Below are 27,099 nucleotides of genomic sequence, written 5' to 3'. Positions count from 1 at the left end.
CGTGATTGTAAATGCGAAGTTATTAGACCGAGCCTCGAGATCCATTTATTAAACCGTATCACGTCTGGAAATTAGCCCTGGCCAATTTCTTCGGCAGAAACGCGACGATAAACACGGGTCTAAAAAGGTTGGACCCGCCTAGCTTTTAGCAGTCGTACCGGGGTCCCAGCGAAAACGGCGAAACGCCGTGCAACAAATTCGATTCGTACGAGCCGACACCACGGGGACGAGTAACCGAGACGTCTAATATCTCAGACCTATACGGTGTCCTAAATTGTTGGTGGGCGTTCGACTAATGGGTCGTAATGAGAGTTGTCGGGCCAGCATAATGACCACGCTGAAACGAATGTTGAATTCGCTCGATCGGCTCGAAAGGGAAACACTCGATGGAAAAGGGATGCGCGCTCGCGCGCGTGCATCAAGAACCAACAAAAATTCTTTGGTCCTAAGAAATTGCTATCCACTTGGCCGGTAAGATCTTTCGCGACCATTTCGCGCAGTATTAGACGCACGAGATCCGACTGCTTGCGGTCGTCCCGTCTGACCGTAAGGTATAACTAAAATACCGCAATCTTCGTCATCTTTTGCTGTTTCTTTTATTCGATAATAATTAAATTCGACGAATACGACGAATGGCTTGGCAAAGTGATTCACGCCCCAGCCCTTGAAAAGAGTGTCTAGTCTTGGTCTCAGTCGAGACTGGAGGTATCGAACAGCCCGAAGGACGATGGGTACATCCCCCCCGGTATTATTTTTTTTTTTTCAATTATTTTGTATCAAACTGCACTAATTACAATATAGTTTAATTAAGCTCAAAGGGGATAAAATTAATTTCATAAAATCGAAATTAAAAATTAAATTTTATAATTCGTTTTAATAAATTCTGTGAACTAAAGTATGATATTCCGGGATATAAAATTACTACGATTTCTTGTAAAATCAATTGCTGAAATTGAGAGCACCTACGAGGTAAAAGTCGCTCGATCAAAACAACCGGTGTCTCGTTCGCTAAAATGAGTGCCACTGCAACTGATCTCGTCGGTCTCGTTCGCCTCTCGGCAAGTGACTCACTCTCGAGGTAGGATAAGAATGAACGCGAACAAATAACCTCGAGTTTCTCTCATGCAACTCGGTCGCGCGATCGTATCCCCATACGACCTCATTGCCAATTGAGCACCACTGACGATCTAGCCGGAGTGATATCCTTGTCGTGAATCGCAATTCTAATGTCCGACACGTGTCGTTTGCGGCTTTTAAGTAAAGAAGCAACGCGAACGACCGATAAAACAATTTTGTGCAAATTTGCACGTTTGTTGTACAAGTAATTAAATTTTACTTCAAATGTTTGAGATACGTATAAGGCCTAGGGGTAAAATGGTAATACCTACCAATGTCCAAGCAATATCTCGAGTTTCCGTAATATACTCAGCAATTAACAAAAAAAAAAAATAAAAAAAAACATACGCTACATATAAATTTCTTTATGCAACATTCTACAAAAAAATATTAAAACTTGACAGATTTGATTATAAAACAAAGAGCAATTTTTTTTTTTTCTACTTAGCTCGAAACGAAGGAAATTTTCTTATTCTTTACCGTCATATTATCTCAAACTCAGATTATTATTAGACCTGTAAGAGAAATCTTGATAATTGAGATCTCTACGTCGCGTAAGTAGTTGTACAAGAATAGATAAAGCAAATCGGGAGCACGCGGATCGAGCCGGCTTGCCGAAAGGAACGGCGCCGCGTTCGGGATCTGGTTCATTGCGCGGTTAGCTTCTCGGCGGAAATCGCGATTCCCACAGCTTTCCCCCGCCGTTCGCGGTGGACCGGCGTTCACGCGCCCCATTGTTCGCAGCGCGCCGACACTGCGATTATGAATGAGCGGAACGCGGGGTATGCTGCTACACGCATCGCGACCTGGACACGTGCGCGTACGCGAGGTAGCTCGAATGAACCGAAGAGAGAAAGAGAGAGAAGGGAATCGGAAAGGTGCAGCCCGCGCAAGTACGCGTGATTATCGGCGATTCTATTACATCGTGTCGAGTAGTGTTTCCTGTCGGTTCCCCTCCATCCCGTGCCCACCCACCCCCTCCGTTTCGCATTCGTGATAACGTGGTTATCAATCGAATGATATCGCGAGAGCGAGCGGAGTACCGAAAGCGTGGCGCGACTGCGCGGCCGTGTGCCTTGAAGAGATGACGTTGCATTGATTAATCTCGAATATATTGATTAAAATAGAATTACGAAAGTTTCAAGAACAATAAGAAAGATAAACGCTAAATGCGAGCGAGACACATCTCTATCGAAAGTATCGATCTTTTTCTCCGATGCCAGAATCGTCTCCCTTTACTAATTAAATTATTAAAATAAAGAAAAAAAAAAAAAAAGAATTGTACGCCGAACGCATTTCAGAGTTCTCAAATCAAATTCGGCCCGTTGACGAATGTCCGCGCTTCTTACATCACGACGAATCCTTTCTTTAAGCGTGCGAGTTAATTATAACAACTTGATAACAGTTTCGAGTGACGCGAGTGTGTTACCTATCACCTTTATGGCTGATGGCGATTCGTAGGACGGGCGCGCATACGTCACGCACACGTACGGCAACACCGATGACCCGACGTCATCCGCTGCGGGGAAGTTGTTATCGTTCATCTTTTCGCCGCATGCGACATTTATAAAGTTCGCCCCCGGTGACGTTCTACGTTTACGTATTACTTAATATCCCGCGCCCTGTACGCGCCGACGACGTAATAATTATCGCGGGCTAAACCGCGCCGTTTCGTCGCGCGTACGCGTAGTTTGCCTTCAGCAAAATTATATCAAGCGAGACCACGGCGATCCCAGTTGTCAGTGATCGATTCGGCGAGCTGCAGCAGCGCGTCGTCAGAAATTAATAAATCCCGCGCGCCGATTCGTGCCGCGTATGAATTAATCACGTAAACACATCGCTCGCGTTCTCGATAACCTCGCGCACCGATATAACGTATTAATATTTGATTTATATATATTATAAAAATAATGTTTCCTCCTGAACAATAGTTATTATTAATGACGCTTATTTTAAATGTTCTGTTTCATTATTTTATTTAGCTTTGATCTTACTTATAAAAAAAAAATATATATATATATTAAAAATAAAATTATTATAACAAGATTTCCGTTGCGTTTCCAGAAATATTAATGCACTGCGGCCAATTACGTAATATCGCAGAGATGTGCGTCAATGCAGCACGTGGGACGACTGAAATATTTTATTTCGCGGATCCTATTTGATTCGAGGGAACGAGATATACTCGCGTAGGGCGCACGATATGCAAAAGGTCTCTACGTAAACGTTTTGCGCGGGACGTTCGTGACAATGACGTTACGCGTAGCGCGCGAGGATCGTAAGAACGCCCCTGCATTGACGTAAAACCAAGGTTAACGCAGGGACGTCTCGAATCGAACGCCTACGGAGAACTAGCACGGGCACGACCTACGACCTTAACGATCCGCGCGTCCACCTGTTCCGTCTCAATTTCAGCCGCCGTTAAACTCGCCGCTTTACTCGAGAAACGTAATAGAAGCGCAATTAATTAGCGCGATCAAGTAAAAAGACTCCCCTCTTTTATTCGATTCTTAGTTAAGCATAAACAAGCCCTTTTTAACTTTAATTATCCTCGCACAACCAAACGGCAATCGTCTCGTTTAAAAGAAAAATAAAAAAAAAAGAAGAAGAGAAATAAAGTTATGTCTAGAAACGTTCATATTTTTTTTTAATAGCGCACACATTTAGAGCGTAACGTGGAGAATCCTACATCTATGAATTTTCTATAAAATAAATTTAATTGTTCTCCAATTTTCAGCGAAAAAACTGCCTTACAAGATCTTTAGATTAATACGTGGCAGTAAAAAGACAACCACAACTGCTTATCTGTAACCGATCGACTGATAAGCATATCATTTGCTACCAAAACGACTGACGCTTCGGGATTTAGCGGTCGAGATCTCAAGTATTCAGATATTCCATAAAAAAAAAAAAAAAAAAAATCGATTATTTGATTATATCGATACAAATATTATCTAATCCATTTAAATGTCGATTGATACAAGCGATAGCTGTTAATTTAATTACTTGTTTCTGTTTAATTATACATATACAGCGCATATGAAACTCTTCGAAAATGACTTTATCACGGGAAAAAAAAAAACCTCTCCCAAAGGTACGATCAAACTTTATTTTCGCGACGTGGCAGCCGAATTTATTCGCTTACAATTTCCAATATGTTTGGGATTACGTCGCGATTTGCATCTTCCGAAGATTTAGCCAGAGAAACATTAAATTTACTTTTAAAGTCAGGAAGAGGAAATACTATCAAAACTTTTTCTATACAATTTTACGAGGCAGGTACACGATGACGTAGCGTTATCACGTTCGAATGACGTGAGTCTTTCAAAAAGATAAAAGATAACACGCGCGTTTAGTTTTTCACATTTAATTTCGTAAGTGTCGAGCGAGTCTGGCAAATTTTTTTATTGAAAAAAAAAAAAAAAAAAAAAATATATATATATATAAAATCGCGCAAGTATCGTGAGCTTGCTAATTGTCGAGCCTGCAAGTTCAAGTAAGCCGCGAAATTTTGGACGAGAATGAGATTCTTTCCGGACGTAGATAGTACACCACGTGTACATCGGACACGTTTATTCGCCGCAAAATGAGAGAAGTGTCGTTCCGTCTTTAGGGCGGAAAAAGCAAGCGGTAAAGGAAGGAAGAAGAGACGCCGACTTTGTAACAAATACGAATTCTCACAACGGCGTAGGCACACCTACGCCTGCTCGGCGCAACGAAACTGAGTGGAAAGAGGAGGCGAAAGAGAAGAACCAGAAGAGGAAAAAAGAAGAAGACGACGAGAAAGGCAGCATGAGCAAAAGAGAGAAAAAAGACTTACCATGTGAACGTTGGAGAGGCCGATCGGATCGCTCTGCTTCTTGTCCGTCTTCTTGGTCTGCCGTTTCGCCTTGCTCTCGAGGTAGCGCTGCTTCAGTGCTATGGTGTCCTGTATGTTCTGCTCGCACAACCCGTTGAAACTCTGATCGAACCTGGGGATGCAGTCAGTCTGTCTGCGCCGATAGCTCTCGATTCTTCGTCGCAGGCGGTCAACGACCGCCTGCCTCTTCGGCGGAAGCACCTCACCCATGCCTGGTGCTTGGCCCATTTGCTGCTGCTGCTGCTGCTGTTGATGCTGCTGCTGTTGTTGTTGCTGCTGTTGCTGCTGCTGCTGCTGCAGGTGCAACTGTTGCTGGCTGGTTAAACCCAGCTGACCGGCGTTTAACTCGTGGATCGCGGATTGGCTAAGGACGTTGCCGGCGTGCCCGTTCGGGCCCTGGCCCGTGCACACGGATATCGTGCCGGGGGGGCCTTGCGGGGGCTGACGGGGCAGGAGCCCCCCGGCCTCCATACAGCCCCCTAAATCCACCGCAGGATAAGCCAGTTCTCAATGATTGCCACCGAGGTGGTCGATTGTTAGGCGCGATGCCGACCGCGCGTCCACTACCACCGGCTGCACCGTTGTCTGCGTGACGCGCATCCTCCGCGTCCACCCCGCTGCCGTGTCGACGCTCGTTTCTGATTTCCGACCGCGGGGGAGCATCTGGCCGCGCGTGTAAACGCTCTCGCGGGGGGCCCGCCGACTGGGCTTGACCACGGTCAAGATCGACGCCGCCGTTTGTCGACTACTCGAGACGTTCCTCTTGAGAATCAGACGCCCCCAGTCCTCACCCGATGTCTTTCTTCCCTCGCTTGTTCGCGGGCACTTACGGCGATCCCGCGCACTTGTACACACGTCGAAGCGCGCCAATTTTAGGCATAACGTAACGCGATGCCACCGACGCACGCGGCATCGACGCGACCGACTCGTCAATGAACGCTGTTGCCCTCAGCCTTTTGTTTCACGATCCACGTGACCGAGCGCGCGATAATGCGCGCGTCGTCGCGCAGCCTCTCTCACCGTTGTCTCTTCCTCTCACCGAGCTTTCACTCTTTCCCCGCGTATCTTTCAAAATAATGCACTCGCGGCTCCGCTCGCCGCCGCATGGTCAACGGTCACATTCATTGTTGCAGACGCCTACGTTCCGCGGCGCGAGTCCGCGGTAAATTCGATATTTGCATACGCGAGAACGTATCACTTCAGTCCCGATACGCAATGAGCGACGAGTGTCGCGTCGAAGCTCTAAGTACTGGCCACAGGTCACGAGGTTCGCGACTGTCACTTCTTGGTCAGCGCGCGCAACGGAAGATACGACGACGGTGGGACGGAAGGTTCGCCGCGCGCGACTAACTTGACGATAAGAACCCGCTCGAATCCTTTCTCTCGCGCGCTCCCTCTTTCTCCATCTTACGGACGCGTGCTGTCCTCCTTCTCGTTCGTCTCGCGGTGTCCCGGCCTGGGCGGATGGAGGGGAGGACCGACACACGAGACTTTCGCGGTTTCACAATCGGGACTGGCTACGATCTTCAGCCGCGGATCCCCTTCGGCGGCGACAAAAAGAAGCGAGAGCTGACAGACGGGGAATCGCGCGTTCGACGTAACGTCTCAGCGATCGATCGCGTTTCAGGCCGAATGATCGCCGGCTGGTCGGAGGGAGCGCACTGAGTAAACGCCGACGCGACGCTGGGTATTTACGGCGGATTTGCCCGGTGCGTCGAGCGCGCTGGACGTCACAACAGGTAGTTGAGCGAGGGCAGCGTGCTGCCGCTCGCGTCTGGAGAAAGATAAGAAAAGAGCGGGTGGGAGCGAGAGGTCGTGAAACGGCACCGCCGCGCGGAAGGGAGACGCCGCGCGTCCAACGGAACGGGGCACGGGGGCACAAGGCGCGCGCGCGAGCCAAGGAGAGAGGACGGCCGTCAGACCGAGAAGGAGATTCTGCTAGAGTGGGAGAAGGGGGAAGAGTCGCTTCAACGTTCGACTCCGTTCGAGTTCCTTCTGCGCGCATTCGCCGCGATCCGCAGCCTCGAGTTCAACGCTTACTCGCGCGCTCGCGCGCGCGACACACGATACGAATTTGCACCTACTTTTTTCTTCCGTCGTTCGCTTCTCTCCTTTTCTACCGTTTTCTCTCTCTCGTGCGTCTCCGCACTCCATCGCCGGGTCGTTCCTCCCATGCGTCGCGTCAATCTCTTCAAAGCTGAGAGCGCGTCACTATCTTGCGCTCGTAAACGGTCCGATTCTCAACGCTTCGGAGCGACAATCGCCGCGAACGCGCACGTCCGCAAGAAACACTCGGCGGTTCATCTGATCGCGCGGTGAAAACAACCGTTGAGACGCGCGATCCGCGCCGGGCCGACGGCGCAACTGCGAATCCGCGCGCGGATGACGATTCACTGCGGCGACACTCCGGAGCACGACCCGATCCCGCACAACCGCGATGAATCACGTGTCGCCGAGGGTCGACGTCGTGCGCGCGACCGCGATCTCGCACGACCAAACAATTGCATAACCTCACTTTTCACCGTCGCCTGCGACATACGCGCGCGCGCGCGCGCGCACTCGCGCGTCCCCGTCCGCTCCTGCGGCGTCGCGAGGGCCGACGAGTCCTCTCCTCTTCACCTTTCTGCCGCTGATTTCGTCCGTAACGTGGATGCTCGCGCGCGATCGCATCCGGCGACGAGAGAACACAGCCGAGCGACCTTCGAGTGTCACCTCTAGCAAGCGTGCGGTGCCATTAACAGAAACTGCGCGAAGGGTGGAACGACGGGAACGTGCATCCCGTTCAAACGAAGCGAACTGTAATTACTGCCGCCGCGACGCGACCGCACTCCGGTGGCGGCGCAACAAACTCTTAAATGACGATCGGCTACGTTGCACGTGTCTCCACCATGCAGTGACTACCGATACCATAAGCACATGCGCAAAAATTAGCGCATGCGTGAAAATTCCGTCTCTTACCCCTCACTGCCGGTACCATAAGCATTGATGCGACGTAACCAATGGCGGAATCGTGTCGCATGGATTTGCTTATTGTCATTATACGCACGTTACAGAAGTTTTACATACATTTTTAATTTGTTTTTTCACAATTACGTAAGTAAAACAGCTTAAACCATGTATAAAATATAGCAATGTAAAATACGGTTTTATGGATAGTTCCAAACTGCAATATTATACTCTTCAAATACTAGTTGAAAATTATGTTTTAGGTAATATTAAATGGCTTCAGATGCAAAAACAACCATTTTAAGTGGGTCAAAACCCAAAACTAAATTGCCAACAATATCAGGCACGAGGCCTTCTCTAAGAAATTCACAGTTACTTATTTCGACAGGAATACCTTCCTTAGACAGCACGATAGGTGGTGGTTTACCTATTGGTTCAATATTTTTAATTGGTGCGTTTATATGCATTATTTAAATGTGTTTCTAAAATAATATTCTAAAATAATATACATATATTTATATATTAAATCTTGCTTGCAGAAGAAGACAAGTATGGCTTTAATGCTAAAATTGTACTGAAATATTATATGGCCGAGGGAATAGTAGTGTCTCAGCCAGTATTGATTGCATCTCAAGATGTTCTACCATCTCAACTTGTGTCAGGACTACCAGCAGTTATAGATGATTCACAAGAATGTATAAAATCTAATGAATATACTAAAACTAATACAGATGAACCAATGAAAATAGCTTGGAGATACCAAAATCTGAAAATAGTGGATCCAACCCCTACTGGAGGTCAAACATTTGGTCATTACTATGATCTTACAAAACAAATGCCACAAGATCTCTTAAAAAATGCTAATATAAAACAGTGGGAAAATAATGAAGAAACAATGTTAAATAAGAATAATAAATTTAAAAATGCTGCATACTCTGATTTATTATGCACCATAGCAAAAAGTTTAGATGATGGAAAGCATTATATATCTGAAGCACGTGATAAAGAAACAAAGATTTTAAGAATTGCAATTCATTCTCTAGGATCAAGATTATGGCTCAGTGACACAGAGAAAGATTCCAATTGTGATTTGGTAAAGTTCTTCTACTGCTTTAGAGCACTTTTAAGGCAATCGTATGCAGTTGGTGTGGTAACTGTACCAGTTACTAATTTCGATAATACTGTAGGTATTTTGAACTTATTCTTATTATTAACAATAGGCTTCTTACAATCTATTATATTTTCTATTATGTTTTTTAGGATAATGTTATTGAAAGACTGGAACATTTGTCGGATATAGCAATCAGATTAGAATCATTTGCAGGATCTTCAAAGGAGATCAATCCATTATTTAAGGATTATCATGGTCTTTTACATATAAAAAAATTGTGTGCATTAAACGGTCTATCACACGGCAGTTTGCAATACAGGGATTTAGTATTTAAATTACGCCGTAAAAAATTTCTTATAGAAGTTAGTAGATTTTAATGTTTTTGTTAAATTGCTAATAATATATAATTTTACACTATTTATTTATTTTTAGGTTTTACATTTACCGCCTGAATTTGATGACACGACGCAACGAGAGCAAGATGAATCGATAACATCTAGCATTGGGTGTATGAGTGGATCTCATAAAAGTGCGCTCGACTTTTAAATTCATGAATTTTCTACAAAATTTAATATGATAATTACAATATACTTTATATTGGGGTAATTAAATTTTTATTCTATTAAAGTAGTTTTTTTATTTTAAATTAAATTCTTATATAATTCATTAATGCAAGATACACCTGTGCCAAGTTCGCCTTTTAACAAACAAGTGATAAAACAGAATTTTTACGTATGTTTAGGTCACGCCTATCCCATTTAACGGGAAGTGCGCGGTGTGGCGGTTGAATTAATGTAGAGAAGAGGAGATAGGCTTCGTGAACACTCACAATAATGCACATAAAGTATCTTTTTGCTATGTTACGTTGGATATAAGCTCACTGCCTATCTACAAGTTCATTCGCACCGTAAGAATACAATTTTTTACGTGAGATTCGTGTAATGAATGTCTAGAATAACCATTTACTACACGATTAATACCTGTGAGAGGAAAACTAAAATTTAATAATTTAGTTATAACATTTCTTTATAAATTAAAAGTATTTTTGCATAATTATAAATTATTTCGTACTTCATAATTCAGCTTTATATTACAGATAATCAATATCACGGAGAGATTGTTAATAACGAAATTGAGTGAAAATTGTAATACGAAAATCCGAGCGACACAGTGGTCGTCAGCCATTAGGAAGTTCCCTTTGTCGTTTGATGAGCCGAACCTTTGCCAACTCGAATTCTACACAAACCAATCGACGATACAAACGTCCATAAGTGTGTATAACTTTTTCCCCTTCCGATCTTTTTCGATCCACACCTTTCTATTTCCTTCCGGTTCCGTCCGGTCGGTCGCGCATGAGGGCACGCAAGCGCGCTTACAGACCCCCGATGCTGTTGTGAAATCCAGCCACCGCATACGGGGGGTTTTCAGTCCATGAACATACGCGATCGAGTTCGCCTCGAATACTGAATTGTAACACACGGTGTAACTCGACAAATGGTTTAATCGCGCCGGTCGAATTATTATGCGGTGCGTCAAGTGCGATCGTCGAAATTTTACGTGACTGAAATTTACCTACAAGTTGTTAATTATTTATTAAAAAGCGAGAACTTCGTGCACAACGATGGGGAGTAGATTAGATATATCGCACGCTTTTGTTTGTTGCTCGAATATAATTTTCTTGGTAAGCCATGATTGTAATCTATTTAGCAAATCGATGAAACTTGTAGAATTTTAGTATTTATTGGGTTTTTATTTTTTTCAGATGTCAGGTTTTGTGCTGATGTCGTTGGGAGGATTATTATTAGCCGACAATGAACGTATTTTATTATCGCGTCTGTTAGGACCTGGTGACATTCACCCCGAACAACCACTGTTTTATTATTTGGCTTTTGCTATAGTTGCATTAGGTTTTCTCATTGCTATTACCGGACTTCTCGGATGCTGGGCAGCCTGCCTTTTTAATCGTTGCATTACGGTCTCCGTAAGTTTTTCTTTTTTTTATTCTTTAATCAAAAAATTATTAAATTATTTACTTTTTATTATTATCAAGATTTTAAAGATTTATTTTTAAATATTTATTGTATATTACGAATACAAAATGTGTTTGAACGCGTGTTCCCGCGGGCAATATTTTCTCGTGAATTCACAGTGCCTGTACGAGTTTATTTGAAACAGCAGATTTCCTACTTCCAGTTCGGTCATGCATCGTTGCCCGGAAACGGATCTGCTTGTATGCAGACACGCGCGTAAATAAAAGGAGGGCGCGTTCGAGCGCCGCGTAAAAACACTAATTATCTCCTTCTGGCTCGAACGAATGAAAATTAGTTCGTTGAGAAGGAAATAAACGCTACCATTTTATCCACTCTTAACACTATTTAAATGCCAGTTGCAAACCAATATCGAGTTTTAATTATCTTTTTTATAAAAAAACAAAGTATTTATGATTAAACGTTTATAAAATTATTAAATTTTGCATGCAACACATAATTTTTTGATAGTAAATGGAAATATGTTATAACGCGCAAAATTGTGAGTAACTTATCCTGAGATCAATCTTCCAATTTTCTGCTTTCCAGTACCTCTTAACAATAATATTGTTGCTCTTCGGTGAGTGCACTGTGTGCATTATCGCTGTGTTTTGGCCTCACATACTGGGAATCGACGTAAGACCGGCGCGTCTGATACGCGCTTTGAAACGCAGCTATGCTGTGCCTGGACGCGAGCAATTTACAGCTGCCCTCGATCTCGCACAAACAATAGTAAGTTTAAACTTATATTTATCGAAGTTAAAAGCACAACTAATATTAATATACACTTTTTGAATTATATTTATGTATTCAAGAATAATTTATTATTTAAAAATGTGCAAAGTAAAAATAGGAAAAGAAAGAAAAAGATGCAAAAACGCCCTGTGAATAATATATGCAATTATCTTATATAATAAAACCAAAGGAGAAAATGTACGCATGTTTTTCTGACCATTTACAGTTCGCCTGTTGCGGCATAAACGGAAGTAGCAATTACGGTACGTCGTGGTGGCGGAATCAGGAAGTCAGCCGCAGAGAATTAGTAGTACCTCTCAGTTGTTGCACCCTGAATAACGCCAATGAGACGGACTCCTTCCTCAACCCCGAACCTGCCAATCTCACTCTTTGCAAAGCTCTGAACCCAGCCGAACATCAATACGTCCGACACACTACGGTATGCGCAATAATCAGGAAGTTATTATCCCTTTATCGTGTCGTACTGTGCCGTGCGAGACAAACTTTCGGCTCGTATCAAAGACAAATGCGGAAATCTGTATGTTAAATGCAAACAAACGCGTCTTTAAACATGAAGCTTTATGACGCTATTTTTATTTTATAGAAATAAATTTTCTTTATGAAAAATTTTTTAATTTAATACAATTAAAATTATTAATACATATAACAGTAAAATTAAAAAAAAATTAATGCAACTCTAGTTTTAAAATTGTCAATTGCGCTCTGCAGTATTTAGCACTTAGAATTTTCGCGTTTTGTTTGAAAGTTTATGATAAAACCAGCATGACCTCGTATATGAAGACTAGGATGGACATATCACGCGTCAATTAATGACTTGTCTCGATGGAAACTTTCATAACAAGACTGTGAGAGCAATTTATCAGAATGCGGGCGGTTGGCAATAATACGTTGGGGTTGTATTTTTAATAAATTAATCGAAAAATAATAAAAATATTACATATAAAAATTTATACAATATATATTTGTTTTATATTTAGGGTTGCCTTGAATATATCGAAAAGTGGATTCAAGATCAAGCTTTGATCTTGTTAGCTATTGTGTTAGCAATCATGTTCGTCGAAGTTATGGCGCTCCTCAGCATACTTCTCACTTGCTCTCGAGGAAAGAGGAGAAGCAAATCGCAAGCGTCTACTTTCACCTCCACTCAGACTTTAAGCCCATTCACTGAGAATGATCACGACTTCAGTAAGAATTAAATTTCTCTTATTCTGTATGCTTGACCTTACTTTGAAAAGAATATTCTGTCACAGCTTGAGTATTCTCGAAATTATTATCCGTTATTTAATCTTACCTTTAATTTACCTCAATTATAGGTATAGGAATCGAGAACAGAATGCATACGGCCAGTACGACGTTCGGTGCCAAATCATGAAGATGGCTGGAGGGCAGCGAAGAACGGACAGCAAGCGATGTCAAGGATACAAATAGACGAGATACGTGCGACAATTCTAAGCATAACGTGTTAGCAACTAGCGGGAAGAGCATCATCGAGGAATGGCGAAATCCTCCCAAGTACTCCGAAGATTTGCTGCGATGTGATCAAGTGTACGAGGAACGAGCGGTCGACGTTGCGAACGATAACTGTCTTCCGAATCTTGCTAAGAGACAGTGCGCATTGGTGCCAAAGATAATTCATAACGACACGAGTAAAAATACCAACGATGATAAATTGATTAAAATTAAAAGACCGCAAGGTGGTGGGACGGTTAGAAGCATCCCTATCAAAGATTATCAGGCGTCGATCGCGCACAACATTGGCACGTTAAGACGATCCGCGGCACCTCAGTCGCAGTTCGAGTCTCTAGTTTCTGAACCCGAGAAAAGCGTTCATGTCCCGTTAAGAAAAAGAATTCCTATAACTTGCAACTATAATTCGCATCATCGATCCGCATCACAGACCACGTGCGTCACCGCGCAAGCCGCGGAAGCTGATAATGCTCAAAGAAAATCTTGCTGCTTTTGCGACAGTCAGCATGATCCTCGAGGTTTTTACTGCGTTAACGATTCGAATAAGTATGTGAAAGACATTCAATATTATAACAAAACGGAAGACCATCGATCGCAAGATGGTTCCGACATAGATGAATATTTTCGTAAGAGTTCACGCGGAAGATTTAGTTCGAACGATCATCGAACTTCGAGATGCACGCGTGAATCTTCGGGAAAACCAAGATCAGCGAGTAATACAAAAAAAGCTAAAGGAGAGGAAGAAGAGGCGTTGCAATTAACGGAAGGTCACGTTGGTCAAAAAATATCAGCTTACGAACAGAACGCTCAACGTAGCTTGCGCGCTTCCAGTCCCAAGTATCGATCGCTCTTCGAGGTAAAAGGACACCGTACCATCGGCGTACCGTTGGTGGGTATGCACAATGCTTGCGGCTTACCTGTTGTGGCTTCCTGGCACGATCACGAACTTTTAGACTCTTTGCGAATCAGTCGCAGAATCGCGGGAACTGCAGGATCAATTTACAAGGGCCCTCGAACGATCTCAAACGTGCGACGTCGAACGCAACCTAAGAGGAAAGCACCGCAGCCGAATCATGAGATTAATCATTCGAGAGAAGTCAATCACGGTGTCAAAAAATCGACGATTAAATCGACGGGGTATTTGGACGCTATTAATAGCAGCGGCAGATCTAGAAGGAAGCAACGTCGCTCGTCATTTACCACGACAAAAATGGGATCGCTGTCCTCGAAAAATTCATTTAAGAGAATGCCTAAAAGATGTGGAATTAAAGTCAGTTCGTTGGTGGACACTTTTGGTAGGAAATCAATTAAAGGAGAAAGCGCAAAACGAACGACTCTATACGCGAAAGATGACGGCGAGGAGCCAGTACAAGTTCTCAAGAGCTTATGCTTAAATCCTTTGGCGCGTGCTAATCCAGAAACAGACATAATGTGGTAAATTTTAAAAGAAATTATCTGTTTGTTCTCCAATTAATACAATTATCGTTTATTAAGATTTAAGATAAAAAAGTTAAATTAACAACCATTATAAGTACCATTTGTCTTTTTTAAGGGAACAAACTTGTCGTTTATTAATATTTCCATCAATTATCTCTTATATGCTTCCATTTTTCGTATATAGGAAAGAATTAATTATGTCGTTTGACTTGTGTAAATATATATTCTAATCTATTATCAATATTAGATTTTGTATTTAAAGTTTTATAATAAACGAATTTTTTTTGCTGCCCTCACTAAGCCAACATTATATAATATGGTATTTGTTGTAATCTAACTTATCTTATATATTTTATTTTTACATTACTTTTCTTTATTACGCGACTTATATTATTAAAGTTATGTACGTAAGTACCGTGGTAGAAATCTGAAACATAATGAGAATTTACTTCTTAATAATAGTATACACGATATACTTATCATCTTACCGGAAGGAATATTGTCATATCCAGCGGAAAGAATTCCGCGGCTGTAAAACAATATCTCCTATGATAAAAATATAACATCATCTCAATTTTATCCTAAAAATCAACGTCCTTTATTAAATAAACACTTAAATTTGGCTTAAGAAAACGTGCCATACGTGAGAAACTTACCATACGGCATTTTGGATTCGAGAAAGATAAGCCGTGTTTTACCACGAGATTCTCAACACGATTTACCTAGAATAATAGTAATGTGACATGAGAGAACAGTTAGATTAGATGTGCTTATTCACATATTTACAGAAAAAAATTAAATAATCGAACGCGAAAAGTTCTCAAATAACATTGCAGTACAGTTCTCAGTTTTTACCTCGTAAGCCGTGAAATGATACATTGAGAACAAATAAATGGTTTGAAACAGTAAGTCCAGTATTTCTACAAAATCGTCTATTACAAGATTGTCCTGCTGGAAATCTTTTATAAGTGAATATGTATGCCAAATAAGTTCCATCAATATAGATATGAAGGTGAGCAAAACGCCTACTCCGTATATCGAGTTAATCGAGTAGGCATAATTGAGAAGTATATTGTGCAAATAGCGCACGTCGTAAACCGTGATCTCGCCCTTCGATCCCGTTGTCGATAATTGTACGACTTGAGGGATTATTTTCTCGTTTAGGTGGCGAAAACGTTGGCGTACTAGATCGAGAAGCACGCATATTACGAAGACGCAATAGGTACCAATGATAGAAGGAATCACTACTGTTAGAAACAACATTAATTCGACCAACAATCCCTTCGATATATTGTCTCTGATGGGGTAATAACACTTCCAAATTAACGTTATAAACGTGTACAAAAAGTACAAATATATAAATGTATGTTTATCCTTTCTTTGGTGGCCCAATGCTATTGCCTGTTGGTCGTATGTAAGAAGTTGGTAGGACAACTAAAATAATTGCGAGAACGTTTCTTATTAACTTACACATTATTAAAAAATTTTACCAACTTTCGCATTACTATTTTCTTTTAATTATTGATTTATATATACTGTAATAAAAGTTGTAATCATACACATTTAACAATATGCAAAATCAAAGACGCGTTTACCTTAACGAAACTTTCACTGTGAAAAGCTGCCACAAAATTGAACGGTATTAAGGAGATAAAATACGCATTAGATCGCACGATGGAAAGTTCACGATCCTTTGCAGAAGAATCACTAAACAGTATGAGGTACAAGACGTCTAAACTCCCGCAAAAGCAATGGACCAAGATCCACGTCGTACAGAAACAGCGGTTGAAATAACTCTTTGATTTTAATTGATAATTCGTTAATCTGAACGGAACCAAACCCAATACTTTGTATATTGTTAATAAGAACTTAATATTTCGGTAAGGCATTTTCAACAGTGATTTCGATGTTATTACGATAAAAAAGAAATTTCGGTTCCTGGTGAGGTAACGATCGTCATCGCGTAACACGACTGAATTTTACGTAGACTTCAATTTTTATTTCCTTCTTAATCCTTTTTCCCATCAAATTGTTTTACACCGTTATACACATGCGTACCTTTCGATGCAATCGGACTGATAAAAAACTGAGATTAAAAGTGTGACAAAGCACCGACACAATCCTGTTAACGTTGATCGCCGAATCGTATAATGTATCGCGCGTACAATGCACATCCATTTGCGGCATGTCAGCTAATAAAATATGACAAAATATAACATTTGTGATTTATCTAAAGAACATGTGTCGCGTGTTACGGTTTCTATTCCACATCGAATCACGCGACGCTCGTATGAAGCTCGACAAACTCAATAAAAAATCATGATTTTATTACACGAACATGCATCAAGCTTGTGCGAAATCTATGTCAACGAGATAGTATCAGTTCATCGGTTATTATATTGCAGAGGAATCATTAAATATGTTATCCACATTCATGCATTTGTCACAAGTGTCGCTATGTCTTTGTTATGGAAACAATTTACATATATTTAATTAGATACAACGAATAATTTAGCAAAAAAAAGAAAAATTATACTATTATTATAAAATTAATAATTATTGACGCAATCACCTGAAAATAATCCAGGGTGAACAAATCAGTAAAAATGTTACAATTATTTATTTTATAAAATTAATTTCTCAATCAGTGATATTAATTTAATAATTCTGCCACATTAAAAAAAAATAATATATATATGTATATTATAGTATACTGTAATAATATAGAATAGAATTTAAAGCAAAGGATTACTCGGAGCATGGGAAGATACAGAACATATCTTTCGATTCAATAAAATTCTCATTAATGTCATTCGTACATTTTTCGCAGCTGAGTCTTATTACTAAATACTGTCGCTTAACATGCGACTTTTTACCGTACGAAAATTATACGAGATCAATGCGCAAATGGTTTTCTGAAATTGTTCGCCACGCCCGATGCCGCAGTCATTTCGGCTTCAAAAAAAATCGAAACTTGTTTGCAAGTACGCGATACACAATTCATTTGCGTTATTCTTTACATCGAAGTGCGCTTGCAAAAAAACTCCGACTTTTCCGAAGACGTTTTTCCCTAACTTTCCTCTACCTCACTTTCGATACCTTGCCGTCGAACGATCTTGAAAGAACAGGATTCACAAAATAATCACTATCGTGTATACGTGACTTGATTCTAAGAGCGTAAAAATGTGTGCGGCAAAAGTACGTCACGATGTACACCGAAAAGCAGATATGGCATTTGCCGCGACGAGCGGCGACGGCGGCTGGCGTACGTGACTTCCCCCACTCTCGGCCGCCGAGTGCGGGGAGGTGTAGTAGGCCGCGTTCCCTCTCAGTCCTCTGTGACCGGTGCTCCGCAACACATCTACGCACGTGCTTCGTGTGAGTTTTGACGCACCCCACGCCAAGATCACGTACGCCAGCCGTTGTCGCAGCACCGCGAACGCCATTCCTGACGGTAAGTGTACATCGTGAGCAAAGCGCACCGTTACTACCTCCCTCTCGTCATTGATATATTATATAATATTATATATAATATATATTAATGTATATAATATATATCAATATTATATATAATACATATATATAAATTCATATAACATATTAATATAATATTTGACATACAATATACATCAAAGTGCTCGACATTGTTCTCGTTCGAAGTGTTGCACAGAGTGTCTATTTTCTCAGAGAAGAATGAGTTATACAATTTGTAAAAAGTCATCGAGCGCTAGACTCGCTAATGAAATTATTAATTGAAGAGAATTATTGTAATCTCACATTCTCGCTCGACCTTACGAATACGCCGCGCAAAATAATAACGTTAAATGACACGTCATTTTAGCAGTGGCTGAATACCATTCGATCGGCATTAAAATTATACTAGAGCGATTGCTATAACGACTATGTACAAATGAATAATCGTAATTAGAACTCGCATTGAAGACGAGCTTTCTCTAGCAATATAAATAAATTAAATGTCTCCCTACATAATGTCGAGCGCTGTATCATTTTTCTTTCTCTTCAAGATATCCTAAGAATAAATTTGAATATTTTTCGAAACATAAAGTTATTTAACGTTAAAAAAATTCTAATGTCTTAATTATCGTGATAAAATATTTTGTAGCATTTTTAACAGCTCGGTTGAAAAACCAATATCGACATAGCAAGCCAGAAAAGACATAACGATAATTTCAACTACATAAAATTCGTTTTGTGCCATGTGATTTTAGAAAATATATTCGTCCACCAATCACACTCTAGCAGTACGGTAAAAAATTTAATAAATTTTAATTAACTATATAAATTCTTTTTCTTAATTTCAAGAGAAAAAAAAAAGTGCAAAATTGATTCTCTAATATATTCCTATGCGAAGTATTGATACATGAAACAATGATAATATATCGATAATAAAATGTACCTTATGCAATGTTTCTAACATAATTCCTCGACGCACAGTAATATACAATAAATATTGCAGTATAATTTCGTGGTTGTTAAAAATAATTCTATAACTTTTGTAATTAATTTCAATAGATGTAAGAATTTCATAACAGTTTTTAAGACATCTATCACTTATCTCGCGTAAAAATCTCGCCTTGAATTATCGCTTCTATCCCTGTATCGTAAGGATTAAAAACTATGCGATCAGTCGAATGTGTGATCGAAAGCGTATGCTCTAAAGTAAAAATGATATATTACAATGTTCCTTGGGTCATTAATCCATATGTAAAAGGTCTTAACTAATTTAATGTTTTTAAATTTTAACAATAAAAAGCAGTCTCTCTGTGACACAATGATTACCAACTGATCGTCAATTTCAGTACGAATAAGCGCGATATGTCTACAATATATTCTCGATGATGACAATAAATAATAATTACATTTAATATTAGTACAATCAAGTAATCATATTTAGTGTTAGTACAATGTACGTTTGACCAGATCGTACGAGTATTGTATCTGCTGCGTCTTAATCAGTTGATAATCTCATCGTGTAAAACAAAAATGTACATACTATACATCGGGTGAATGTAATTAAAGAAACGTGAAAATAGTGCCCCGGCAGATCCTCTAACTCGGTCAGTCTACTTAATTCGAGAGTCATCTCGTACGAGACCGTCTTTACTTATTTTTCCCTTTATGTGTTTTTAGTCAACAATCCGACTAAGGCCTACAAATCTAGAGTGCTTGCTCATAAATATGATATGTCGAGTAAAATTAGAAAAGTAGATACATATATCTACGGGTGTGATGATATACTTGCATGTTATCATAGCAGAATTAATTACGTGGAGTTGTGTATGTGCCGGCGTCAGCATCGTTCAATTAACTTTCAATTATGAAGCGAAGCAAATGAAAACGTCGATGGTCCCGACGATAAGTTTTGTATGTTCAAATTTTGTGGTCCAATGGAAATTTCTTGCCCATATGTATTGTAATCCTCATAATTCAATATCACATAAAGCTGTGTAGACACAATTTCGGCACCGACACAACTCGCTTCACGACCAAGTTTACGACGAATTGCAAGTTTCGTTAGAATTTCCGTCGAAAAAGACGAAGTCCTCAGGACAATCAGTGGAATGTGTAATGACATTGATCTTCAATATCTTCTCCTGTTTTTCCTGACGAGACATTTGTAAACCTTGATCCGAATAATAATCTCTCTCGATCGTAAGCAGTCTCATATGAAAAAATTCACTAACCATGGTGGGACGTAAGCATTTATCTTAACAAATCTTCTGCTCGTCTTGATGAACTTTGGAGACTACACAAAGTATATCTTCTGAATTCTGATAGGCGAGACGTCATTGCAATCCCCGGTTTTTTTTTCTTTTTTTTTTTCTTTTTTTTCTTTACATCCTTATTGCCTAAACATAAGTTGCCTCGGTTTTTTAAGGAACTTTTTTGACATTCTTTTCAGTTTGCCAATGTCATCCAACTTGTCTATCGTTAGTGACGTGATAAAACTTTAGCAAAGTTTCTTCATGTAAACTACACAGATATTACATTTCATATATAATTACGTCAAGATTTGCGATCCTGTTTCTTGTAGAAAACAATGTTCTACGTTTTAATAGATATGTTACTAAAAAGTCAAACACACATGTTTATATATATATAATTGATCATATTGTAAGACGATTAACGTTAAAAATGATAACCTCGTGGGCTTTTACGCTACGAAGCTGAATCTTCTCTATTTTTTTTTTTCTCGTTCAAAAACCTTTTTCTAAGAATTGAGATTTTATACGGCAGCGTTTATATTACACGAATCATATCCTTTTACCTTTGTCTTTCTTTCTCATTTATCGAATTAGCAGGATTCTAGCATCTAAATAGTAGATTTAATGCATACTAATAAATCGGTAAAAAGCGGAAGTACTGAACATATTGCTCGATTACTTTCCCTTTATAGGTATGTTTTTTTTGTGCATTAAGTAAAATGATCATTTTTCTCTTTGCACAGAAACATATAAAATTATTTGTATCAATATCGATAATAATCGATCTATTTGCAGTGAGTATTCCACGCAGAATCTCGTATGTTCTGAGCAAATATAGGTACTTTCCGTAAATTATACCGGAATATATCCAAGTTCTGCATCATGCATCGATATTATTCAATCTATAAATCGAAAGTAAGAACAGCTATATAAGTCTGTAAGCGTTGCATGTCTGGAATAATATAATAATGAAGATATCAAATGCGTTGCCAATATACCTTTCTAATTAATGTTTCTTAATATAGATATATATATATATTATGGATGACGGTGCATCCTCTATCAAAATTGACACTTTTATGGCATAAGCCTTATTAAAATAGTATATGTGTGTGTGTGTCCTTTGCTCAATATATGCACAATGTTTTCATATCGTCAAAAGTAGAACAGCGGAGTGATCATGTTTGTTTTAGAGTGACTATCTTGCGCACGGAAACTGTGTTTGTATCAGCTTGAAATATTGAAAATTTCTCTCCTTGAATTTGATCTCTGTCAAACGTTAGCATCATTCATCACATGTAGTATTATTTAACACATTCCGTAAGTAATATATAAGAGTGCTTTTATCCAACTCCAAATTATTCTGTATTAGCAAGCTAACTTGCAAAGTTGCTGTAAATGTTCTCTGTGCGCTTGAAATAGCAAGTGCCATCAAAGAGACAACAGTGCTTCATTATTACTTAGGATATGTCACTTTGTACAAAGTCTCATTTTCTAAAAAATTTTTTTCTTTTGATCGATAAATTATTGACATGATTTGAACATCGTTTTTTCGAATAATTATTAAGAATAAAGAGTAAAGAACAGCCTCCGTGTCTTTGAGGCATTAGTCTTTCTAAAGATTATTCTTTCTAAAAATTGATTTATAAGACGATAAAGCACTATATAAGTTTGCTTTATATGCAACAACTTAAAATTTTAGATTTAGATATCTACTTTGCTGATATTTTTTTCTACCGATGAAAAATTTACAAGAAGACGGTATGAGTATGAGGTAATTTAAAAGTTATAATGCTAGCGATTAATAGTGCCAGCGCAGTCAGTAATGCGGGCGCGATTAAAGGCGTACCCACTAATGTCTGATATGTCGTGGTTCCTAACAGACCCGCTATTCTCATAGCTGCTGTTACGAGTCCAAAACCAGTACACCTATAAATTTAATTAATAACATAATGTTTTTTTTAATGCTTTTAATTTTGGTTCCTGTAATATTTTGTACATTTTTATTCACTTACCTTAAGTGTGTGGGGAAGCTCTCTACTGTCACCAAAGTTAATGATGTCCATCCAACGGCGAAAACAGCTGTAAAACCACCGTCAAAACCAAGAACTGCCGAACTGTTTTGACGAATCAATATCAAACATAACGCGGCAACGGAAGAAAGAAAAAGTGAGAGACCTGATAAAAGAATAAATTTCAATTAGATAAAGTTATATTTAAAATATTTTTGCTATTTGTAATAAATTTTTTACATTATTAACTTACCAATTAATTTTGGCCGTTGGAGAACAGTAAGTGCTAAACCTGTCAACGCAGCAGCAGGCACGAAAGCCAATTGAGCAACAAGATGAGCATGCAACGCTTCTTCAATATAAATGTTATAATCGAGATCGAGAGTTGGACAAGATCCACTTAAACTTAACTCCGTATTATTCTCCAATTTACATCTGGTGAAAACTTGTGCAGATAAGTCTGTGTCAACAAATCTAAAAAAGGTATGTCCGATTATATTGATGAATATTAAAATGTTTAAGATCGTACAAACAACGTTACATACTTCGAATATACAATAATACTGTCTCTAAAGTGGGTTTTACTAGATTTAATGCTACTGAATTCTACCGCTTGAAAGGTACAATTGTCAAAATCGACGTGGCTGAATACCATTTTAGTAAATCTGTAAATATTAAAAAAAGATATATATATTATATATTATCTATATAAAAATACGTAAATATTTAATTTTTTTCAATAATTTATCTCAAAATAACATACTTGCAGTTCAAAAATGTAGAATTTTTGTACTGTCGATTTTCCCAAGAACCAGTAAATGTTGTACCATTGTATTCTTCTTTATCATAACATTTAGTATGAGCTTCGTATTCCATTGCTCGCAAAAGTTTTAAATATTCAGGACACCATATCATAAGACCGTAAAGACTGAATATGTAGAAAAAAACAGAATAAGTTTATAAAATTCTTAATTAATAGTAACTACCTAAAAAATAATTTGAAATTTACCTAAATGAAGCAGCGGTCCAGATAACCAACAGTATCAAAGTTACACGTAAATGAGGCATTGCAAATAATTCCAAAAAGGAATTCCAGAACTACAATTAAAAAATAGATTAGCTTTTATATTTCAACAATTAAAATACATCTGTATAGTAATATATTTCTAAATTACGTACCATTTCGATCGAATATATTATGTCCGCCAAAACACTAGTATGATTGCTAGGAGACGGTGGTGCCAAACCACGAGGTCTTTTACTCGGAAGTTCAAGTTCAGAGAGCTGATACTGGGTACCTGTTGCACCTTTCCGAGCATTATTTTTCTTATATATCCTCTAAAACATAAAATTATCGAGAAATGTAGACATTAGATATTAAGATTTAAATTTAATTATCGTATATATTACACATTTTTACCTGATAAACCATCATTGCTTCCACATCCCGACCAGCTTCTATGAGATACCTTGGGCTTTCTGGGAGAAAGATAAGACCGATTGTAGAGCACAACGCCGGTAGACAACATAACAACAAGAAACGGTGCCAAGCGCTGAAATGTTCTTTATTCTCCAGAACAACCATTTCGCCTGTTGTAGGTACTACTGCCCAAGCCAAGAGTGCTGCGTAAACACCGCCGAGTGCACACGCTGCCACGAGAATACCTATCCAGCGACCTCGGCTCAACTGTGGGCAACATTCTGCGAGATAGACGAATGCTAGTGGTAAAGCTCCTCCCACTCTGTAATACAATAATATAAATCGTAAATTGTTTATAATAATGTTTAAACAATTGCTTTAGTTTTTTTTTCTACTTTAAAAAAGTACACTAAAATATACATATCAATATTAACAAATAAGTAAAAGAAATTACCCGATAGCTGAGCAAAATCTAGCTGTCATAAAAGTGCCATAAGTAGGCATGAATGTTGCAACTCCACTGAACAGAGCGTGCACTGACATGGCTGACAGGAGAGACCGGCGTCTTCCTAATCTGTCACCAAGACCACCCCAGAATAATCCACCCAATGCAAGGCCGACAAAAGTAATGTTTCCTTAAAAATTATATCATTTAGTACAACAAAATAACATTTGCACACAAGCAAAGGTAAATATATATTATAACGCCCCCACCTTAAATTTTCTTCGAATTTGAAAAATATATTTATTTCGATGTCTTTTAACTTTCCTGAGAAGGAAAATCGTCGCTCAATTCTTCTTTTTTATTAAAAATTTTTTTATGTGTATGTATAAAGTAGGGAAACGTTATTATTCTATTATTTCCTATTGTAAATAACGATTTTCTGCTTTATACATATAGCAGAGAATAATGCACGCGCGATATTTTTAAAGTCATAAATTTGTCATTTTTTTTTATTTACCGACGTTAAAAAATTAAAAAAAAAAAAAAAAGAATTGAGCGACGATTTTCCTTCTCAGGAAAGTTAAAAGACATTAAAACAAACAGATTTTTGTAAATTTGAAGAAAATTTAAAGTGGGGGCGTTATAATATTACTTTACCCAAGTAAGTAACTCACCAAGCCATCCCTTCTCATTGTCTTCGATGCAAAGCTCAACCTCTGCACTCGGCAGTATATAAGGTACAACAAAAATTTCAACAGTGTCAGCTGCTAGACTCAAACCCGTGCAGAAAGCAGCAAATATTTGGAAATAACCAACACCAGCCTACAACATCATATCGTTTGTCAATACATACCATTTTTACACCGTGGAAATCTTATGTGTTGCAATAAACACAATATATAATTAAATAGGGCACTCCTTTTACTACTTTGACATCCAAATAAACGAGAAGCAGATTAAAATATAAATGTATACATATATCTATACAAAAAATTAAAAAATATGTAAAATTTGATATCATAAACACATGTAATTTAAATAATTATTGTTTAAGATGTGTATTTGTTTTTTTTTTCTATAGCAAGATGTAATCGTGAGATGTGTCAAGTAAAGAATATTTACTGGAAAATCCTTCAAATAACCCGGTACTTGGCGTGGGATATATTTTGCCTTGACGATCGAGTCGTCCAGGACATGGTCCATTTTTCTTCGGGGAGAAGAAGTTAGCGGCCAGCAAAATCTGAATCATTCACCTCGAGCGAACGTCTCGCGATGGAACGACGCCATTTTATCCAGGTTATGTTTTCGTTCCGCCCAGCATCCCGCATATTTTTATACCCCGCGTTTGACGTGTCGACCGACCGATCGAATGACGATTCACGAGTTTAAAATTTCCCCGGCCGGGGTCGTCATTGGCGTAATTTGCGAGAATTATCGACGACGATTTCACGGTTGATATCTATCGCGTTCAAAATTATTCATGGCCGCCATGGTAAACGGGAACGACGAATATCAGCATTCGTAAAATTATATCGAGGAGAGAGAAGATGAACCGTCGTCGTAAAAAGAGAGCACAAATTAGGTAGGTAGTCCAACCAATAACTTTGTCTTTCATCAATTTGACGGACAGTTATGTCTTCGACGCGATAATAATAAACTGATCAAATCTAATCGTGTTTCGATGAGTAGATAGGACTCATCAGATTAGGAACGAAAGACCCGGATCTATTCAAGAATTTTTTTTTTGCAATCGATAGACTGCGTCACCTGCTTGATGGCGTCCTCGTGAAACTGCGCCAGGAGGGTCGCGTCCGCGGTGGAGTCGATGAGGTCGTGCTCCGCGGAATCGGCTGAGGCCGCGTTGACGCCGGCCGTGGCGACGTTCGCCGGCTGCGTCGTCATCTCCTCGGTGTAAAGGCCGGACCTAGTGTTCGCGCCGCGTTCTCCGGCGGCCGTTTTCATGGCGTTGCCGCTGGAGGGTGCGAGGCCGCCCCCGCTGCCAACGAGCCACTGGCTTTCCTCCTCCGATGAGGGCATCACTGCCAGAAACCATCTGGAAGCCAGATTAATGGATAATGAGACAATAGTCCGGGAGGCTAAACGGTAACGCGCCCTGTTAATCTCATCCTCTGACGTATCCTACCGGTATTCGCGATAATTGCACCGCCTATATCTCGCGTCGCCGAGCAAATGATTACCGCTGTGCTCTTGTAATGTATGCTTCTGCCTCAATTCTAGATACTTTCGATGAACTGAACTTGAAATCGCAATGTCTACAATGATGGTAGAAAGATAGGTTGTCTGCCGTTATGGTGCGCTCTATATTAACGCAGATAAGATAAAATGCGAACTGAGATAAAACTGGGAACGTCGAGTCAATATTGATGTTAAAAAGACAAAGCCGGAAATCGAGTCGAGGAACGAAATGAGAAGCAGCCAGCAGTTTGCAGGAATGAACTAATTTCCCTCGACAAAGGTATAGAGAGCTTATTTTATATGCATCGCGCGCCGTTGGAACTTTCGCGGCCGCTTTTTATTTGCATTCGCAACACTTCGTTTAACTGGCACTATCGATACAATATTAAACGATACTTTGCGTAGCGATGGAGCATAAAGAATGGTAGAGATCCTCGGAAAATATATATAATAATTACAATTGTAGCATCTTATTAGATCAAGCTTCGTTAAAAGTCTATAACACCGAATGTAGATGATGTCTCAATAATACTTTGTATTGTGCATTGCAGCTATAAGGTTTATCGTGTGGCGCACGTGCT

At 39.4% G+C, this 27,099-nt stretch overlaps 5 protein-coding genes across 6 annotated transcripts in view; 2 read left to right on the top strand and 3 right to left on the bottom strand.

The window, feature by feature from the left end:
- The window catches only part of Mam (neurogenic protein mastermind), a 130,139-nt gene extending 122,650 nt beyond the window's left edge, over positions 1–7,489 (bottom strand). The window contains exon 1 of the mRNA XM_070654456.1: positions 4,937–7,489. Within this exon, the coding sequence (XP_070510557.1) occupies positions 4,937–5,446 (510 nt within the window). The 5' untranslated portion in view covers positions 5,447–7,489. The remainder of the gene's footprint in view (positions 1–4,936) is intronic.
- A 107-nt stretch (positions 7,490–7,596) lies between these two features.
- Positions 7,597–10,302, top strand: Elp4 (Elongator complex protein 4). Its single transcript, XM_070654474.1, has 7 exons — positions 7,597–8,068; positions 8,185–8,372; positions 8,461–9,104; positions 9,182–9,394; positions 9,465–9,634; positions 9,775–9,939; positions 10,129–10,302. The coding sequence occupies exons 2-5, from the start codon at positions 8,195–8,197 to the stop codon at positions 9,576–9,578; spliced, it is 1,149 nt and encodes a 382-aa protein (XP_070510575.1). The 5' UTR covers positions 7,597–8,068; positions 8,185–8,194; the 3' UTR covers positions 9,579–9,634; positions 9,775–9,939; positions 10,129–10,302.
- Positions 10,303–10,309: 7 nt separating this feature from the next.
- On the top strand, positions 10,310–15,019 carry LOC139101380 (CD151 antigen). Its single transcript, XM_070654481.1, has 6 exons — positions 10,310–10,713; positions 10,795–11,013; positions 11,609–11,791; positions 12,021–12,233; positions 12,793–13,000; positions 13,129–15,019. The coding sequence occupies exons 1-6, from the start codon at positions 10,654–10,656 to the stop codon at positions 13,185–13,187; spliced, it is 942 nt and encodes a 313-aa protein (XP_070510582.1). The 5' UTR covers positions 10,310–10,653; the 3' UTR covers positions 13,188–15,019.
- Positions 15,020–15,089: 70 nt separating this feature from the next.
- LOC139101313 (uncharacterized) lies at positions 15,090–16,906 on the bottom strand. The gene is made up of 6 exons (XM_070654346.1): positions 16,885–16,906; positions 16,315–16,691; positions 15,575–16,153; positions 15,376–15,441; positions 15,208–15,300; positions 15,090–15,146 (listed from the first exon to the last, which is right to left on the bottom strand). Exons 1-6 carry the CDS (start codon positions 16,904–16,906, stop codon positions 15,105–15,107), a joined length of 1,179 nt encoding a protein of 392 aa, XP_070510447.1. The 3' UTR covers positions 15,090–15,104.
- A 594-nt stretch (positions 16,907–17,500) lies between these two features.
- LOC139101368 (synaptic vesicle glycoprotein 2B) lies at positions 17,501–26,359 on the bottom strand. 2 transcript variants are annotated; one of them, XM_070654461.1, is made up of 11 exons: positions 26,090–26,359; positions 24,997–25,144; positions 24,332–24,512; positions 23,878–24,199; positions 23,637–23,795; positions 23,467–23,555; positions 23,221–23,385; positions 23,003–23,122; positions 22,711–22,931; positions 22,461–22,623; positions 17,501–22,374 (listed from the first exon to the last, which is right to left on the bottom strand). In XM_070654461.1, the coding sequence occupies exons 1-11, from the start codon at positions 26,357–26,359 to the stop codon at positions 22,194–22,196; spliced, it is 2,019 nt and encodes a 672-aa protein (XP_070510562.1). In that variant the 3' UTR covers positions 17,501–22,193. The 2 variants fall into 2 exon arrangements, with proteins under 2 accessions (XP_070510562.1, XP_070510563.1); XM_070654462.1 differs by lacking the exon at positions 26,090–26,359 and adding an exon at positions 25,445–26,088.
- Between the last annotated feature and the right edge of the window lie 740 nt (positions 26,360–27,099).

The sequence above is a fragment of the Cardiocondyla obscurior genome, linkage group LG03, assembly GCF_019399895.1.
Source record: "Cardiocondyla obscurior isolate alpha-2009 linkage group LG03, Cobs3.1, whole genome shotgun sequence".
Taxonomy (NCBI): Eukaryota; Metazoa; Arthropoda; class Insecta; order Hymenoptera; family Formicidae; genus Cardiocondyla; species Cardiocondyla obscurior.
The sequence above is the reverse complement of the archived record's forward strand: the minus strand, read 5'-3'. Positions and strand labels throughout refer to the sequence as shown.